This window comes from Carassius auratus, unplaced genomic scaffold, assembly GCF_003368295.1.
Source record: "Carassius auratus strain Wakin unplaced genomic scaffold, ASM336829v1 scaf_tig00015878, whole genome shotgun sequence".
Classification (NCBI taxonomy): Eukaryota; Metazoa; Chordata; class Actinopteri; order Cypriniformes; family Cyprinidae; genus Carassius; species Carassius auratus.
Genome location: NW_020524630.1, coordinates 31,799 through 53,082, shown reverse-complemented (window position 1 = coordinate 53,082; position 21,284 = coordinate 31,799). Strand labels below are relative to the sequence as shown.

General features: G+C 32.5%; 1 protein-coding gene across 2 annotated transcripts; it reads left to right on the top strand.

Moving 5' to 3' along the window:
• Positions 1 to 7,191: 7,191 nt before the first annotated feature.
• On the top strand, positions 7,192 to 21,201 carry LOC113074972 (caytaxin-like). Of its 2 annotated transcripts, none has more exons than XM_026247678.1 (12): positions 7,192 to 7,641; positions 8,558 to 8,676; positions 12,379 to 12,425; positions 13,689 to 13,904; positions 13,984 to 14,133; positions 15,529 to 15,631; positions 16,358 to 16,489; positions 17,024 to 17,110; positions 17,188 to 17,286; positions 18,283 to 18,318; positions 19,901 to 19,947; positions 20,984 to 21,201. In XM_026247678.1, exons 2-11 carry the CDS (start codon positions 8,600 to 8,602, stop codon positions 19,932 to 19,934), a joined length of 981 nt encoding a protein of 326 aa, XP_026103463.1. In that variant the 5' UTR covers positions 7,192 to 7,641; positions 8,558 to 8,599; the 3' UTR covers positions 19,935 to 19,947; positions 20,984 to 21,201. The 2 variants fall into 2 exon arrangements, with proteins under 2 accessions (XP_026103463.1, XP_026103462.1); XM_026247677.1 differs by lacking the exon at positions 7,192 to 7,641 and adding an exon at positions 7,653 to 7,764.
• Positions 21,202 to 21,284: the final 83 nt, after the last annotated feature.

Sequence of the window (21,284 nt, the reverse complement as noted above, 5' to 3'; positions counted from 1 at the left end):
GATGCCTGTCACAAAAAGAGGGAGGAGTCAACAAATCAGTGATGCACCCACACACACACACACACACCACAAACACACACACACACACCACATTGAATTATAAATTGTTTGTAGAATTTTTAAATGTTATTTGTTCTACTTTTGAAACGTATATGCATGCATGTTTTTACTGCATATATATCTGTCCTAGATTCAGTGTAAACACTCTGCTTTGGCAATACATTGTAACAATTGTCAATGATTTGAATTGAAATAGATAGATAGATAGATAGATAGATAGATAGATAGATAGATAGATAGATAGATAGATAGATAGATAGATAGATAGATAGATCACTGTACCCTTACGAAAGGAAAATATATTTACCAATATATTTCTTAAAATATATTGTGATATATTGTAATATATTATTTTCCCTTTTTATTTTCTAGTATTTTATATATTTTAATACATTTAATAATATATTGATGATACATATATTATATAATATATTGCGGCTTTCAATCTATTGCAATATATTGGAAAAAATAAATATATATAAAAATATGTGCCTAATATATTACATGATATTTTCCAATATACTGCAATATATTTTTGTTTCATAAGGGTATGCAGTATATACAGTAATATTGTACAGTCTTCAGTGTTTCTCTCAGTTTTACATAACCTGGGCACAGAAGGACATCAGATTGGAAAGCCTTCTTCTCGTCACTCATTCCTCGAACTGTGACACCTGCAGATCTGCATCGAGTTGTTTGCTTTTGTTGAACTGACACGAGGACAAGAATGAAAGCAGGGAACTAATCCTGTTATGACTGAAAATCAAATTAAACCAAGAGCATTAGACGCATGCCTTCAGCCTTCCATGTATTTACATGACACGCATGCTTCTGATGATTTTTTGTTTTCTTATGGGTGTTTCCTGTCAGGAAGCTCTGTTAATGGCGGACAAATGGATTTTAAGTGTGTAATTTTAGGTTGTTGATTACGTCAAATCCCAGTGAGACACTGACATGCTTTGGTGTTACAGTAAGATTAATCTAGTGCTTAGTCTTTATGCACTAATGAACTTCCTTCCATACACCCACTGCTCACAGAGATTACACTCGTTCACTTCATGAATGAAAGTGAGTCTGCAGTTGTTCTTGCATTTGCATTCACAAATGTGTCTCTTTATGGCTGTAAATGGATGTGAATGTTTTATGTTGACTAGCATTTGCATGGTGCTCTAAACTATTTAAAGGAGCAGTACACCCAAAAATTATAATGTGTTGAAAATGTCCTCACCCTCAGGTCATCGAAGATCTAGATGATTTTGTTTCTTCATCAGATTTGGAGAAATGTAGCATTGCATCATTTGCTCACCAGTAGATCCTCTGCAGTGAATGGGTGCCGTCAGAATGAAAGTTTTAAATACAATCAGAAAACACTTACTTGTACTCATTTGTAATGTAAAGATAGCAAATACTTTATTTTGAATTGATTCTGACAAAAGCATAACATAATAAAGCATATTAAATTAATTTGGAAATAATGCTGAATAGAAACATATAAAATATGTAAAAACAATTCCCGAACAAATTGCGGACTTCAACCAATCAATATGTTAAGAGAAGAGAGCCAGGTAAATACAAGAAACTTAAAAACGTATTTCCTGCATTGCATTTTTGCATGATTTATTTATTTTTAATTATGCACATTTGTTATGTAACATCATGACTGTAATGTGGGGGAAAAATTGCATGTTCACACAACTCTTTATTTTAATGTTTCATTAATGCAAGCTACTTTAGATAAGAAACATTATTGTGAGATGCTTATTATTCATTGCTTTTCAGAAAAGCAGCAGATCTCCACAGGTTTGCATTGCTTTTTTTATGGTTCAAATCTTGTTCAATTAGATTTTAGAGTTCAGTTTGGACTAAATTAATATTTGTAATTTTTTCCCCCTTCTGATGTAAGTTTGGACTATAATGAAAAGCAGAGGATGTTCATTGAGAATGTCCTGAGAGCACATTGAACTATTATCCTCTTAAAGGGACAGTTTCCTCGAAAATGAAAATCTGTGATTATTCAGTCACCTTTGGCTTGGATCGAATCAAGATCCACCTCCATGTTCTGGCGTGAAATAATAATTTGTCTCTTGCTGTTCCTCTTCTTCCTTCACCATCTTCTCCAGCTTGATCATCATACAGAGGCCTTAAATATAATACAGTAATGATACAGTAGATTTACAGTAGATATGTTTACCTTTGGATTTCATTTTAAGAGATGTCACCCCAAAATCAAATCAGTGCTATTTGTGAGATGAACCCAGGATGCTGTACTCAATATTGTATTACAATTATGATCATCTAAAGGCAATTATTTAATAAAAACCTTCACAAGTAAAACATACGTTATATTAATAAGAATAATATTCATTGAAAGAACTTTGTGTGTGTGCGTGTGTGTGTGTGTGTGTGTGTGTGTGTGTGTGTGCTCCAGGATGGAGCTTAAGAAGGTTAGAAGGGTTTAGAGCTAAAATATGGAGCAGGTGGCTTTATATCTCGAGTCAAACAGGGACAACGCTGTAATACTTCCTAACCAAACCAGCTATTAAACAACATACATGTGCAACGATTGCAATCCCCAAAACTACTATTATATATTACTCTTTATATTGTTTATTTTACTGTTAATTTACATGATGCTGAATTAAATAAAAAATAAATACAAAATCATTTAACATTATTTGAAAAATTAATTGGAATTCAATTAAAAACAATGTATAAAAATACATAATTCAAAATACTCATAAAAAATTATAGTACATAAATAAAACAATTAAATATATATTGGTTTGTTTATTTTATAAAAAAAATTGTATTCATTAATTTATAATTAGTTATTTAGTTATTTAATTATTTTTTATAATGCACAAAATGACTATGGAAAAATTATTAACAGTGAAAAAAGGAAAAAAGGAGAAAAAAATAACAGAAATTACAATGAAATTTACCATTGTTATTTTAATTAATTATTTTATTACAACTGAACCTTTGAATTTTTTTTTACTTCATTTAAATATTTTAAATATATAGTTAATTAATTATTAAATTGTTTTTAAAATTATAAAACAAATACTATGGGAAAAGAAAAAAACAACAACATAAAATCATAACTAAAAATATTATTTAAAATTAAAATAAAAAAGTATAAAAATTCAGGTTTCCAAATATTCATTTATAAATATAAATAATACTTATGATAATAATAAATTTAATAATAATTAAATAATAATAAATAATAATTTAATACTTAAATAAACACAGACAGAAGCACTTGTGTGTAAATCTGTGCTGATCTTCTGATGGAAATATTTGTTGTGGTTGGATCACGTTAAAAGCTGTGGCCTTTGACCTGATAAGGACTCTTGTGACCCAGTTCTGGACTTAATGCTGTCGGGTGTTATATAAAGAGATGAGGTGTAATGCACAGCATCATTATGATTGTGTGTGTGTGTGTGTAGGCTTTTTTCCGAGACGTCACAGTAACAAGCTTTCACACTGACAGCTTTCTCATTTCAAGAGTTTAGTGTCTTTATTTCCCCTCCTTACATGAATGCACACTTTGTTTATTTTAAATCATGACAAACAGTTATTGTAATATACTGTCAGGCATCTCTGACAGCAGCTGGCTTCAGATGACGGATGTGATGAACTGATCCCGTTATTGGCTGGCAGCAGGCCACAGGAAACGGGAATTATGGATAAGACAATAATAACAGGCTAAGATGATTTCATTATGTTTATAAACATCACTTTGCACTGCATGGTATTCAAACCTCTATTATATTTATGTTATTAAATATAAAGGCAAATGAAAGACAATATAACTGTGATTAATTAATTGTGCAGTAACAGTTTTTTTTTTTTTGTTTACTTTGGAGGTCTACTGTATCATCTAGTACCAAAGTTATTATGATTTATTATATTGACAATGAGATTATTATATTCATATTTGTTTATGTTAATTTAATCAATTATAAAACCATAGGCTATATCATTCAAATTATATAATTTAGCAATTATAAAATCTTTTAATTCATCGAAAAACGAAGATGAAATGGAACGAAATGTAAATATTAGATCAAAATGAATTAGTATTGCATTATTTTGCAGTTATGAAATTAACTAAAAATTAAACAATTATCAAAAACAACAAATTAAGATGGAAATTATTATTATTATTAATTATTCTTACAATTATGCATTATTGTTAACTAAAACGTATCTATTAACAAATGTTTTTTGTTCAAAGATTATATAAAATATAGTAGATATTAGATGAAAAATATATATATTTTAAAAGAAAGTCGCTCACTACACACGCGTTTCAGATGGTCACGTGGCATTCCCTTGCTGAACTCATTTGCATAAAGTTGCACGCATTTTTTTTTATTTTAGCGCTCAGTGAAACAGAATAATGGGTTTGCCAGTGTGAGATTAATTGGTCATGATGGAACTTTGTGAGATCTCGATGAACAGATTTTTAGTGGTAATAAAGCGCACTATTTGTGAGCTTAAGCAATTAAAATGTAGAGCTTTTGTTTTTTGGCCACACATGTTGCAAAGTTTCGGGAATGACATCCACATTAAAAAAACTGCAATATGACAAAATTATTAATTATAACTCTTGATGTTGTTTTATTATTTATTTATTATTATTTAATTTTTTTGGTGGCTAAGAACTGTTTACATGTACTTTTTTATTGCATTTTAAGGATTCAAAAATCTAAACTTCGCGGTTTTTTTTTAAGCCAGCAAAAAAAAAAAAAAAAAAGTTTATAATCAATGAAGTTGTATACACTTCAAAATCAATCTCTTACTAACATATTTTCTGCACTTTGTTGTTAATGCTGATTCTGTTTTCAGTCAGCGATGGTGCGGCTGAACAAACGCGCTTCTGATTGGACACTGCGTTCCTAAAGTCAACTTAAACGTGCGTGATTGGTTGAAACGCTTGGCGCGGCAAGGTGCTCTTTTTTTTGCAGAAGCGACATTAATATTAAGACAATGGAGGTGTTGATGAAGATGAGGGCTCATTATATCTAACGGTTATAATCTGCTGATCTGAAACACATATCAATAGTGTCAATTAATTTAATTAACAGAAAAGATAACTATGGTGAAATGCTTTTTTGCATGCTTTTCTTATGTTTTTAACTAAACAAATACTATTGAAAAGTTGAAACGCTAACAAAAATCTGTAATTGTTGACAAAAATTTAAATGAATAAATATTATATGAAAATTATTATTTAGTAAATTATTTTTTACTATCATACAATTATGAATTAAAAGCTATTCTTTTTTCTTAATCGCAACGAGGTAAAAATAATAATTATTTAGTTAATTATTTTACAATTATTAAATAGTTCATTAACGAACTATCATTGTTTTTTGTTAGTTGCCATAAGAAATAATTTAAATTAAATGCAACCATAATATGAACATATTTAATAAGTTAAAATAAAAACTAGAAGTTATATTGTTCAAAATATTAATGCAATCTCCAACAGTTTCTTTAAGATACTAAATACTTTTGGAAATGTTAAAACATGTATAGTAGGCTATGTAAAATTATCCACAGTAGCCTCAATGAAGTCGATAATGCAGATCATTTTAAATTGTTCAGCTATTATGGCGCTGTGTTATAATGATTTTTGTCCCACACATGAAGTTTTTATTTTCTCTCATATCAAGTTCTTCTGTCCTGCTGCTGTTGACAGGAACCTCATGGAGGTTTATTCAAACTTCAGCGCCGTCTTGTGGTGTGTTTAGTGAAGTTCAGCTCGTTGAGCGTCATGACGTCATCAACTAATTTCTCAACTAATATGGCATTGATGTTCACAGTTGTTCTTCTGCTTCAAAAGTATATGTTGTGTGCAATCAAATGCATCTGTCTAATAATGCAATAAATCATTGTGATATTTTAGAATGCTGCATGTATTTTGTGAAAGATGAGAGGATGAAATACAGACGGAAAGCACTCAGTCCTGAATGGTTGAGTGGCTTTTAATGTTTCAGGCCAGTGTTTGTCCCCAGGCTGTGTCTCAAACACACAGCATCTCTCTAGATTCACTCTTGTCCATTGAAAAGTCACATTTTAAAAGCGTTTATGATGTTTATAGCTCAACAGACTGAGTCTGAGTTAGTGCAGAAGAGGATCAAACCTCCGAGCGCTTTAAATACTGAGTGGATGCTTTTCAGTTTTATTTATTTATTTTTCCCAGATGGCCTTGCAAAGTGAATTCCCAAATTGCTTTATTATATAATATAATTTTTATTGTTATTTAAATAAAATATATCTGTGGCCAATAATCATAATAATATTTTTTTAAAAACAACAACATATTATTATTTTATTGTATATAATTTAGATTGTTATAATATTATAAATGATGTTTGTGAAAAATAATTATTTTAATAAATATGATTTGTAATATTTTTCTTTATAATACAATATTATTAAATTAATAACAGCAATAAAAATGTATAGAAATAACAAATTCTTTATAATATAATAACAATGATATTAATAATAATTATAGTTTTTTCATACATTTTATTATATAATTATTATTATATTAATCACATTATTTTTTAATTAGTATGTTTATTATAATAAAACACTTAATAATGAAAACTACAAATTAATAATAATTATTATTATTTCAATTATTGTAATTGTAAAATTATTATTAATATTTTAATATGTTTAATTATATTATATTATATTTTTAATAATTGAAATTGATTATTATTATATCAACAACAACAGCAACTAGCATAATAATAATAATAATAATAATAATAATAATAATAATAATAATAATAATAATAATAGCTACAAATTTATTTTGCTGGTTACAAGTACTTGCATTTTCCAGATTTTAATTTATGATTAACAGGTAATACATTTATATAGACTGAAAATGTGATATTTCATGTAACGAGCACAAAACCTGTGAGTGTGAGCACAAGCCTCCTGAGTACTAGACGGATGACATCATCACACAGGGCCTCAGCCAATCAGAGCGCAGCAGGAAACTTGGCTCCACCAATCACAGGAGACAGAGGGATGAGCTTCTGTTTACAGACACGACCCAGAGTGCCAAGCAGCTGCGAGAGAGAGAGAGATAGAGAGAGGGAGAGAGAGGGAGAGAGAGGACCGTACAGAGGAGAGATTGTGCTGGGATGGAGAGACAGGGATGCAGTTGCTAGGGAACAGCGAGGAGACGTCCATCTTTTGCAGCTTGTTCCAGATACAGCAAGGTTGGGAAAGGTTTGGGAGATAAATGCACCATATAAAAGAGAGAAGGACGGAACGGCGGGTGATGTGACGTGATCTGGAGCAGCGTCAATGATCGAACACACCTCATAGCTGATCTAAAGGAGTCTGTGTGTTGTCGTGTCTGTATGAAGATGGCCATACACAGATCCTGAGACGCCCCTCTTTGTCTGAGGATCCACAGACGGGACGAGCTTCACCCGACAGACAGACAGAGAGACAGAGAGTCAGATCTGATGGATTCAGTGGAGAGCTGAAACACACACACAGAGAAACCAACGGCTGCTGAGAGAAACTGCTTCTGTTGTGAGTGTCTGACCTCATGAGCATCCCGCTTTAATTCCACAGAGTGACGTGATTCTGAGTGAACGGGACAAATCTGGATATTTCCATGTGGAACTGATTCTGAAGGGGGTTTGTATTTGACAGGTGGGTGCATGGAGGGTTAAATAAGTTATGACAAATGAAAATGAGTGTTTCAGATCTGCAGAAGGTTACAATTTGATAAAAGATTACTAATATATATACACGCGTGTGTATGTTTATGTATATCCTTTGATGCACTTGTGTTATTTTTGAGAGCTACCCTTTTTTCATTTTCATTTTAGTTTAAGTTTTAGTTAAGTTTTGCTGTGTGTTTTTGTGATTTGTATTTGTTTGTTTGTTATGCCTATATAGTTGTTATTATTTATTAGATTTTAGTTATTATAGTGCATCCGTTTCAACTAAATGAAATGGGAAAAGTTTGATATAAATTATATTTATTGACATAAAGTTAAATTTATTTTATATTTTGAATTCGTTTTTATTTTTGTATTTTCCATTTTTAATTTTAGCTAAAGTTGTAGTAATTGTTTTGTTTGTTTTGTTTTTAAATATGTCTATAACGTTTTTATAGATTTTAGTTATTTTAGTAAATCAGTTTAAACTAAATGAAAATAGGAAATGTTGCTTTGGCATCTACTTTTTTATTTCGAGTGTTTTAGTCATTTTGTGGTGTGTGTGTTTTATTTGAATTATTTATTGTTTTTATTTATTTTTGTTTTTTATTATACATTGTATTTATTAGTATTTTTGTGTACTGAATAATATGGAACTAGATGTAGGAACTCATCCTTCATTCATTCCTCAAATCATGTGACTTGATGAGGAGACTGACGTACATCAATAGCTCTCTGAAGAGAAATCATTTAGAGAATAATATGTGTTTTTGTCTTTATAGGCTCTTGTAAATGTGCTGATCTTGTGTGATTGGGAGCAGAGGATGGGAACCACTGAAGCCACTTTACGGATGGAGAACATGGAGGTGAAAGATGAGTGGCAAGACGATGATTTCCCACGGTAAGACCTGACTGACCGTCAACTGATTGAGACACTGAGTGCTCAGAATAACATACTACCATACTGTTACAGCAGTATACTTACTACAGTATGTGAATCTTCTATATGTACAGAATATGACCTTCAGCATTTGCCTAATGAGCAGTTTGCAGTGCATGAGATACTGTAACCCACAATGCATTGTGCCTGACTTCAAATGCAACATAGAAAAGTTGAGATTGTAGCATTTTTGCATACTTTTTTACATAAATAAGAGCTACATTTAACGTGGAACATACTGAGATCTGACTGTCTGCTAGCTGAAACATTTCTGATTATTATCAGCGTTGGAAACAGTGCTGCTGCATATTTTGTGGAAATTGTGACTACTTGGGAATGTATTTTATTTTTATTTTTTTATAGATATGAATATATTTATTCAGCAAGGATGCATTAAATTGATCAAAAGTGACAGTAAAGACATGCATAATGTTAAAAAAGATTTGTTTCAAAACAAAAATCTGTGAAACCTGAAAAATAAAAAATATTCAACAGCACAACTGTTTTCAACATTAATAATAATCAGAAATGTTTCTTCAGCAGCAAATCTGCATATCAGAATGATCATGTGACACTGAAGACTGAAGGAATGATGCTGAAAATACAGCTGCGCATCACAGAAATAAATTACATTTTACAATATATGCAGAGAGAAAACAGCTATTTTAAATTAGAATTTTTTTTAAAAAAAAATTCAATTTTTACTGTATTTTTAATTACATAAATGCACCCTCGGTGAGCAGAAGAGACTCTTTCAAAAAGCATTTTATTTAACTTTTGACTGGTAGTATCAGTACTGCTCTTGATCTGTATATTGATTGATTTCACTTGAGCAGATTTGTTCCCAAGCTATATGACACCAGGCATGTAAACATATGCTCGTCCCTTGGGTGACGTCTTTGATTTCTGATTGATTATGTGGGATTAGTACAGAGCTGGGAGTGAGTGGAGCTGAGGATGTGTTATCTAGCTGCACATGAAGGAGAAAGCAAGGTGAATCCTGGCATAAACAGTCCTGAAGCAGTTTGTGGGTCAACATACAGTACATGAAGACATAAAGAGCACAGCCTTACATCATAATGCATTACCATTTATGGGCAAATATGAGGTCATCAGTGTTGCCATGACAACGGGGACTAGTAAGAGAAAGAGTGCTGAATGACTGGTTCTGCACTAGTGCACTTTATCACATTAACACTCGCTGAACGAAATCTTGCTGAATTAGGTTTTTATTATCATGTGCTGTACTTTCACTCTGAAAAATCTCCCTTATAATAACTTAATAACTTAGTACTCAGAAGCTAGATTGTTAACTGTATTTATTGAATGAAATAGGGCTGTGCGATATGGACAAAAAAAAAAAAAAAAAAACTTTAGCGATTTCTTTGATCAATTTTGCAATTGTGACACACACCGATATGCTTTTACAGTCATAAATGCATTCAGGATTAATTTGAAACATATTTCCAAAAGAAAACCAATAAGAACTTTATCAAAAAGTTGTAACGTCTCTAGAACATATACAAGTCAAAATTACCCCTATAGTAAAGATGGTTTTTTTTGCCATGCGTTGTTCATAGAGCTCATTAATTGTAGCGGTGCATCAGGTGTTTGCAGTGTGTATACAGTATGTGTATGTGGTCAGCAGCAATAGCGCATAAATATAACGCGAAAGCACATTAAAATAATGCACTAGCGCGAATCTCTCTGTTCACACGCAGATTTCCTTTACGCTGCTCTGCGCGGAGAACAGTGCTTTAAGTGGCCCAAAAGAGGTGCCGGTACTCTAAAAATTATTATTATTTTTTTTTTTTTTGATGACTCGCCTCGTCCCCTGAGGTAACAACAACTATATTGAAGGTGTTTTATATACAGCAGTCAACAGGCGACCTTAATAATAAATCCTTTTATTAGTTTGTGGATTTGCTTGAGCTAGAAAGAACTACTAAACATTAATAAAATGTGCAAAAGGATTTCGAAAAAATACCCTTAGAAAGAGCTACTGCATTCAAACTGACTCAAATGATTCGCGAACCGAACTGATTCAAATGATTCGCAATCCCACTCCGAACTCCCGAACTGACTCGAATGATTCGCGATCCCGCTCCGAACTCTCGAACTGACTCAAATGATTCGCGATCCCGCTACGAACTCTCGAATTGATTTAAATGATTCGCGATCCCGCTACGAACTCCCGAACTGACTCAAATGATTCGCGAACCTGCTACGAACTCCCGAACTGACTCAAATGATTCCCGATCCCGCTACGAACTCCCGAACTGACTCAAATGATTCGCGAACCCGCTACGAACTCCCGAACTGACTCAAATGATTCGCGAACCCGCTACGAACTCCCGAACTGATTCAAATGATTCGCGAACCCGCTACGAACTCTCGAACTGACTCAAATGATTCGGGATCCCGCTACGAACTCTCGAACTGACTCAAATGATTCGGGATCCCGCTACGAACTCTCGAACTGGTTCAAATGATTCACGCTCCATACTCCAAACTAGGAAGAATTAGGAAGAATTAGGAAGAATTAGGAAGAATTAGGAAGCGTGCATTGTGAAGGGCGCTCTGAAAAGCAGCAGTTAAGGCAAAGGATTAAAACCTCTATTAAAACAGATGTCCAAATGAACGTACCAGTAGACTGGGGTTAGGATTAGACAATCAGGTAGCGATTTGAACGAGGGGGGTAATAATTTGGCAGGGGGTCAAAATTCGGCACAACACCGGCCCACTTAAAGCACTGGCGGAGAGAGTGTGCACACTTAAAAAGTGTCTTATCTCACTTAAACTACCCCCTAACTCTCTCTATGATCATGTGTTAGATATGAATTATTTTCGCACGTTTTTATTTCTAGCCTTTTACCGCGTGCAGTGTGAATGCTCTGATCCGTTAACATGGGCTTGGAAAAAAGGCGCATCACAGACAGAGTGTGTGAACCTGGAGTTAGATATCCCCAGTCTGATCTGTTCTCGCGCTAGGGGTGTTGCATTCTGATTGGATCGGATAGCATACCACAGGATGTCAGGGCCGTGGAAAATCGTGCTAAATTGATTTAGAAATCGTGCACGCTAAAATCATGATTTTATGACGATTTCTTTTAAACGCACAGCCCTAGAATGGACTGGAAATGAACAGAAAATAATTGGTGGCCCACCTGCAATACCACGGGTTTACACAGTTCTGTAACCCTCATTATTGCGCTGCGCTCTCTTATTAACCAGCGTGTCCCTGACAGCGCACAGACTGCTGGGTAATTACTGACTGTACACAAACACTGCTGAACATAATGTCAGAGAATGAAGGGTTAAATGTGTCCGTCGCTCGTGCTGAACATGTTGTCAGCATCATTTATGTGTGTGCTTCACCACTGACCTCTGTGTGAGCCAAACACACTTTAATGAAGCATTGATGTAGACACTTGAGGATGCATGACTCTTTTTACTTAAAAAGCCACCTCAAACACCCTAGCAACCAAATTAATAACCTAGCAACACTGGCATAAAACAATGCATTAAATAACTCAGCTCCCAGTTAATGCCAGTTATTACTGTGGTTTAATGAAAGTGTGGTGCGGTGTTATTGTGAATTGAAGAAGTGCTATAATGACTAAGGGATGTGTGGTTGTGTGTTTTCTCTGTGTTGATTTCTAGGCCTCTTCCTGAAGACGGTGATTTAGACGGACTCACAGACAACACTGGTACGTTTCTATCAGTTCATCTTTTATTAGCTGAAGAAGCACTGCAGTGTTGCTACCATTGACTAACATTGAAAATATATGTATAAATAATTTGTGATTTAATTATTAAATAATTCTTATATGTATTTTCTATTTTTGAAAGTATTATCAGTTAACGTATAAATGAAAGAAATATATATAAATATATATTTAAAAAATGGTAAAAAAACTATAAACTATATTTTATTTAAACTTTTATATAAATAAATATATGTTATTATTATTATCATTATTATTATTATTTTATATTTATAAAACTATAATATTTTTTTCATAAAATGTATCTATAAAAATTTTCTTATTATATTTATCTATTTTTGAAATTATTATTAGTTAACTTATAAATAAAGAAACAAATATATAGAGGGAAACTAATTAATTAAAAAAAGGACAAAAACTACATTATTTAAACTAAATATTTTCTAATTATTATTATTATTATATATTTATCAAATCTATACAAATGTATTTATAAAATGTATCTATATATCTATATCTATATATATCTATATATAAATGTATCTTTTATTATATTTATCTATTTTTAAAAAGCATTATCAGTTGTCTTATAAATGAAGAAAAAATATATATAGAGGGAAACAAATAAAAAAACTGACAAAAACACAAAATTATTTTTAAAAAAATTTTATTATTATTTTTAAGGCTAATATTTTATATTTATCAAAACAAACTTAAAAACGGACAAAAATAAAATTACTAAAAGTATAAATATTTTAAAATGCTTCTTTATATTTCTTAAAATTATTATTTTGTATTTTTAAAAATAAATATTTTATTTAAGATATAAAGATAAAATATTTAAAAACTTTAAAAAAATTATATTTGTTCAGTTAGTTGCCGGAGCAAAAGTTTTTCAAGAAAATTCCATTACAAATCAAAATCATAACATTTCTAAATACATTTTATAATCATAACATAATTTCCATATAACTGAAATATCACTGAATAAAAATTAAAAAACTATGAAAATATGAAATACATATAATAAAAACTAAACAGACATTTAAAACAAACGAAAAAGCCTAATAAAACTAACAAAAAACAATGAGAAAATCACTCAAACTTTTAAATGGATATGAAAAAAAAAACTAACTGAAAGTATATATTAATGATATGAAAAAAAATGAACTTGAAGTGGTTGAAGAGCGAAGTTGATGTTGAAGTTGTCAGAAAGCTGTATTTTATAAGCGTGTGTGATTTCAGCTCTGGTGGCGGATCACACAGGTTCGGTTCGACAGAAGCGGCGCACGCTCATCGCTCCGGACATCAACCTGTCGCTGGATAAAAGCGAGGGTTCGCTGCTTTCTGAAGACTTCCTGGAGACCCCAGACGACCTGGACATTAACGTGGACGACATCGACACGCCGGACGACGACTCGCTCGGCTCCCTCAACAACACCAACGAGCTGGAATGGGAAGGTCAGCCAGAGGTCAAAGGTCATGAGGCTTTGACTGTAAAACAGGATGAGTTACAGAAGCAGACTGTGTTGTTTTTCAGACGACACTGCGGTGGCCAGTGCGAAGGGTCCGGGGGGCGAGGAGGGCGACGGTGCGGGTCGTCTGTGGAGGACGGTGATCATCGGAGATCAGGAGCACAGGATAGACATGCAGGTCATCCGTCCGTTCCTGCGCGTCGTCACACATGGAGGTCAGACCACAACACTAATCATTTCATATGACACGGATAGATCTCTCCCTTTAATATGTGACCCTAGACCACAAAACCAGTCATAAGGAGATTTAGAAATCATCTGAAAGCTGAATAAATCGGACAATATTTGGCTGAGATACAACTACCGTATTTTTCGGACTATAAGTCGCACCTGAGTATAAGTCGCATCAGTCCAAAAATACGTCATGATGAGGAAAAAAACATATATAAGTCGCACTGGACTATAAGTTGAATTTATTTAGAACCAAGCACCAAGAGAAAACATTACCGTCTCCAGCCACGAGAGGGCGCTCTATGTCTTCAGTGTAGACTACAGGAGAACTGAGCAGTATAGAGCGCCCTCTGGCGGCTGGAGACGGTAATGTTTTCTCTTGGTTCATTTCTCTCGGTTCATGTCAAATTAATTTTGATAAATAAGTCACACCTGACTATAAATCGCAGGACCAGCCAAACTATGAAAAAAGTGCGATTTATAGTCCGGAAAATACAGTATTTGAAAATCTGGAATCTGAGGATGCAAAAAAAATTATTTCAAAAATTTAAGAAAATTGCCTTAAAAGTTGTTCTTAGCAATGCACATTATTAATCAAATATTACTTTTTGACATTTATGGTAGGAAATGTACAAAATATCTTGTACAAAATAAAAATAAAAAATGTACAAAATATCATGCAACCTGATCTTTACTTGATATCCTAATGATTTTTGGCATAAAAGAAAAAATTATAATTTAGACCAATACCATGTATTTTTGGCTGTTGCTACAAATATACCCCAGATACTTCAGACTGCTTTAGAGCTCCAGGGTTACATATATATATATACAATATAAAGCCTCTAACACTAGCTTGCTATATTCTTTTCTATTATATTTGTATTTTATTTTATTATAGAAAACAAGTGTTATTTTTACTGTGTTAGGTTAACTGAGACTTAATATAGCACTTGGATATCATTGCTCTTTTGTTGATTTTATTGCTTCTGTTGTCTTGATAAAATAGCATCTGCTAAATCACTAAATGTAAATGTCATGTAAATATATATATATATATATATATAAAGGTATATAAAAATGAGAATGTTTGCCTTGCAAACATACTGAAATATAATTAGTTGAAGTTTATAAATGGTTCTAGTTTTTCATTTTAACTATTAAAGACTCTAATTTGAACAATCCTCTTAACACTTAATGAATCTTTGTTGTGTAACTCGTCACACACTTTACATACAAAAAATAATTTATATCTTTTTATCTTTTATATAATTGTAAAGGATGGAAAATAGCCACAAAACCCAAAGGATGAATGTTTTTACACAAACACAGGGATCGGTGGATGTGGAAAGTGACTCGAAACGCTCTTCTGTTCACAGGTTATTACGGCGAAGGACTGAACGCCATCATCGTGTTTGCTGCCTGCTATCTGCCCGACAGCGGCTGCGCAGACTACAGCTACATCATGGAGAACCTCTTCCTGTGAGACACACATACACTTGAGATTGCTCACTTTTAGTTGTCCAAGTACATTAAGTTAAACGAAATTAAAATGAGAAATGTTGCCATGGCATGTAGTTCATATAAAAGTTTTTGCATTTCATTTATTTCAGTTAAACTTTTTTTTTTTTTTTTTTTAAGTAATATAATTTTTTTTATTTGAGTTTCAATTTTAATTTTAGATAACTACAGTATAATAACCCAAAAGTAAGTAGAAATTGATACATTTATTAAAAAAAAAGAAAAAAGAATGCATTAAATTTATAACATTGCAAAAGTGGCACAATGTTATAAAAGATTTCTATTTCAAATAAATGCTGTTTTTTTAAACTTTATATTCAGCAAAGAATCCTGAAAAACAAAATGCATCAGTTTCCACGAAAAAATATTGTGCAGCACAACTGTTTTCAACACTGATAATAATCAGAAATGTTTTAATTAAAATTATTCTGATTTCTGAAGATCATGTGACACTGAAGACTGGAGGAATGATGCTGAAAATACAGCGGAGCATCACAGAAATAAATTACATCTTACGTTATATTCAAACAATGAACAGTTATTTTAAATTGTAAATATATTCCACAATATTTCAATTTTTTACTGTATTTTTAGTTAAATAAATGCAGCCTTGGTGAGCAGAAGCAGATATTTTCCAGCTTTGCACTGGCTGTTTGACCTGAAGGCTTTATTGTGCTGTCTCTGCAGGTATGTGATCAGTAGTCTGGAGCTGCTGGTAGCTGAAGACTACATGATCATCTATCTGAACGGAGCCACGCCGCGCAGGAGGATGCCAGGCATCAGCTGGCTCAAGAGATGCTACCAGATGATCGAAAGACGGTATCGCTCTGCTGATCATTTAATCAAACACAGATAAAACTGGAGCACAAAACCAGACTTAAGTCTCAGGGTATATTTGTAGCAAAAACCAAAAATACATTGCATGGGTCAAAATTATTAAATTTTCTTTTAGATCAAAAAAAGGATATTAAATAAAGATCATGTTCCATGAAGATATTTTGTAAATTTCCTAGAGTAAGTATATAAAAACTGAATTTTTGATTAGTAATATGCATTGCTAAGAACAACTTTAAAGGCAGTTGTCTCAGTATTTAATTTTTTTTTGCATCCTCAGATTCAGTTTTAAAATAGTTGCATTTCGGCAGAATTTCGTTTTAACATACCATACATGAATGTTAAACTTATTTGCTTATGTATAAATCTAAATTTCAAAAAAATTACTCTTATGACTGGTTTTGTGGTCCACGGTCACATATGAAGAAAAAATCTTTATTTTTTTTTATTTTTTTTTTTGGGACACTGATGCTAGTGTGGATTAGGATTTCACATGAATTCTATTCCATCACCATCCAGGTTAAGAAAGAATCTCAAATGTCTGATCATCGCGCATCCCTCCTGGTTCATCCGGACCGTTCTGGCCATCTCACGGCCGTTCATCAGGTCAGGAAACACTGAACATCACAAACACCCGCAGCAGTTTGTAGAGTGTGTTTTAATGCACTCGAACTCCTCTGCAGTGTGAAATTCATGGAAAAGATCCGATACGTCCAGAGTCTGGAGGAACTGGCTCAGATGGTCCCCATGGAGCATGTGCAGATCCCCGAGTGTGTGCTGCTGTAAGTGTCCTGCACCAGCAGGGGGAGACACACGGATGTCCTACGAGAGAATACAGACTAAAACACTTCAGAGCAGGACTGAGTTCGGTTAAAGCTGTATGGAGTAATTGACATTAGTGACCCTGGACCACTAAACCAGTCAAAATCTGAAATCTGAGCGTGCAAAAAATATATATATAGAGAAAATCACCTTTAGAGTTGTTCAAATGAAATTCTTAGCAATGCATATTACTAATCAAAAATTAAGTTTTGATATATTTACAGTAGGAAATTTACTAAATATCTTCATGGAACATGATCTTTATTTAATATCCTAATGATTTTTGACATAAATGATAAATCTATAATTTTGACCCATACCATGTATTTTTGGCTGTTGCTATAAATATAACCCAGAGACTTCAGACTGCGTTTGTGCTCCAGGGTCACATTTCACATTAACATGGTATCACTATGTTGCATATTTAACCCTGTAAAGCCTGACATATGAAGTAATAGCCTAAAAAAAAGTTTATTTAACCTTTAGACGGAAGCTAAATTCTGTTAGTTAACTATAATTTTTGATAAATCATACTTTTATGGCTCATATATTGTGATAGGTGAGAATATGAAGCTCTTTTTTATTCAGAGAGTTTGGTGCAGATACTGATATTCATACGGAAGTGATGAAATTATAATGCTAATTGTAAATGTAAATCAGTGAGATAACAGATGGATATAGCAGATACAGACATAAAATACTTCAGATATCAGTATATATCAAGACTGTGTCTTAGTAAGATGAGATGAACATGATCCAAACATACAATGCAATGCAATGAACAAACGTTCCTCAAAAGCCCAGTGTTGATCATATTTGAGATTCACATTTAAACACGATTTTATGAACAATCAAGAAAAATGTTCATCTTCAAATATGAATAGTTATTCTTACATTAACTTGATTTAAAATCAGTAGATTTGACAGAACAAAAAACGTTGTCTTCTCTTCTGCAGGTGTGACGAGGAGCGAATCAAAGCACAGAGAGAAAGGTAAAATCAGCAAATCAGAATGATTTCTGAAGATCATGTGACACTGAAGACTCGAGTAATGATGCTGAAAATACAGATGTGCATCACAGAAATAAATTTAATTTTATTATATATTCACATGGAAAACAGTTATTTTAAATTGTAATAATATTTGACAATATTTCTGTTTTTACTGTATTTTTTATAAAATAAATGCAGCCTTGATGAGCAGAAGAGACTTCTTTAAAATATTAAAAATGGTAGTGTACAGGACTTTTGGATGTAGTACAGACCACCATTGTCAAATCTTGTATGCGTATGCAGGCATTCGCTAGAATTTAATTGAATTACCGTATCCTGCATTATTATTTAAAGACTTGTCTATTATTGATGCAGCAGCTTTACATTCATTGCAGTTGAAAAACAGAAATAGGAATAGAAAACCATCAGAAACCCTAATTTTCAGTGCAAAGGAATTATGGGTAATATATTTAAGAAAGCAAAGATGGATGCAGACACACACAAAAAAATCCCTTAGAAATAGCTGAGCACCTTTGACATTTTCAGCATGATTAATTCATATCTCGCATACTATTTATGAGGGTTAGTGTGCAGACTTGGATGCATGCATCAAATAATCTGGCCGTGTGAATCAAACAGACTTATATTTCAAAGACTACTGCACTGACAGTGAAAGCTTAATGAGAAAACATCATGCATTTACTTTTTTTTTTAGAAAACATACTGTACATACTGTTTTCAGTTTTCTATTCGCCATCGGTCCCCAAATATGATTATCCTAGTGAAAGGATATTCAATTTATTTTTTAAATAAACAACACTTAGATAATATTAAGCCTCTGTTAAGCTTTTTTAATCACTATTATAGTACTGTACTGTTATTTATAGAAGGCAATTTTCATCACAAATAAAAAATACGTAAATAAATAAATAAACAAATAAAAAGTTAATTTAAACTTTTTTCCCGTACAATTTTGACTCTTTTATTTATTTATTTTTTTAGACTTGAGTTTATATCAAACAATTTTTTAAAGGTAATATAGAATTTTTACCTCACAATTCTGTCCTTTTTTCTCACAATTCTCTCTATATTTTTTTTCATGGCAGAAATTGATATATATATTATATAAAGTTTTATTTATCTATATATTTTCTTATTTATTCAATTTGTATATAATCTTATTTGTATTATTTATTTACTGGTAATTTAATTATATATTTTAATAAAAGATTTTTACTTATCTTTAATAATATTCTGTATTTATTTATTTGCTTGTTTAACTGTATTATTTATTTATTTAAATCATATTTTTATTTATTTATTTTTAGCCCATATCATTTTTATTTTTCTTTATTCTTGTGTTTAATTTATTTATTAATTTATTTTAATAATTAATTATTATTTTTTTTACACTTTTTGACCAAATCTGAGTTAGGTTAAATGTGTTGGTGTGTTGACTTTTCATGTTGATTTTAAATGCAAATGTTCAAATCTGATGTAATTGTTTAATATGCATGACATAAATGCAGAGAAATGGGATGTGATTGTGTAATGTGCATCACTTGAATGCATTATTTTGCAGGCCGTCGTCCGTGGGAGCGGAGGCCTGTCCCTGACGCGTCTCATTGGGTAAGACAGTGAATGTCTGACTGTAACAGTAGATTCAGGAGCAGGGTGGGTTTAATGACCTCTGGACCTTACGCCATATTTGGGGTCTCTGAATGGCGAGAGGAGCGGCATCTCGTCTGCTCTGTTACATAAAGCTCATCTGCTGCTCTCATCAGAACAGCAGCCGCAGCGACCCTGCCGCCCACCTCTGCTATTTTTGACCAGACTACTGACCGGCACATGGACCATATCCCAGCCGAAGCATATCGTCCTAGTGTCTGTCTTACTTCGGTTTGGAGAGCAGCTTAAAGGGATAGTTCACCCACAAAAAAATGTATTTCATTCTAACAGCTCCTTCTCATAGCCGTTTACTTCTCAATGGCTGTCAAGGACAAAACTCCCATAAAGGAAGTCCACATGACTGATGGGCTTTATTCCAGGTCATCTGAAGCCATATGATAGCTTTGTGCGAGGAACAGACTGAAATTTAAGTCATAAGACATGTGAAAACCTACGAAGGTGTCAATGACGTCCACCTTGACGTGACATGCATTATGCACTGAACATGTGAGCTACAGCGAAAACGAAGCTTCTTAAGGGCTCTGCTCTAATTTAAGTCACGGAATAAAAAAATTAAAAGATTTTTTTTTTCTCAGAATTCTGTGTTTACGTTTCACAATTCTGTTTTTTAAAGGTACAGATTTTTTACAAATATTTTGATCATGTTATTTGCTCAGCAAGATTATATGTAATATATTAAATCTATAAAATGTTCATATATTAAATACTGAACATATATGAAATAATATAATAACTCTGAAAGGGTTACTAACCGAACTAAAACCAAAAAATATATATATATTTTTTTATTCTTTTGGAACTTTTTTTTTAACTGAAACTTAAATAAAAAAATGAAACCGATATAGAATTAAAAAAAAAAATGCATGCACAGGCCGTGTCTGAAAGAATAGAATAGAAATCAAAACTGTTGATGCCTACAAAACACAATGATCCTAAAAATCTAAAGGACTATGAATGATCTTTTTCTCATTTACAGATACACTCCCAGGCAGGAATTTATCTGTGCATGTCATTTTCCAAAGATGCTCCTTTGAAGAACAATCATATGGATGAACACAATCATCATCATCATCATCATCATCTCAGAACACAACAGTAATGATGTTTGTGGTGCTCTTTCTACAGTGCAGTTCTTCCAGAAACACTGACCTTTGACCTGGGTCACAACTGGACTGAGATAAAAAAAAAAAAAAACACTCACAGACTCACTCTTTTCTAACAGAAGAGGAACATCTGTGCAATCTGTCATTGTGTTGTACATATGTAAAACGAGGGAT

Coding starts and splice junctions, on each gene's coding strand:
- LOC113074972 (XM_026247678.1), top strand. CDS start 8,600: ATGGGAACCACTGAAGCCACTTTACGGATGGAGAACATGGAGGTGAAA. Junction 12,426..13,688: donor CGGACTCACAGACAACACTG/GTACGTTTCTAT, acceptor GTGTGATTTCAG/CTCTGGTGGCGGATCACACA. Junction 14,134..15,528: donor GCGCGTCGTCACACATGGAG/GTCAGACCACAA, acceptor TTCTGTTCACAG/GTTATTACGGCGAAGGACTG.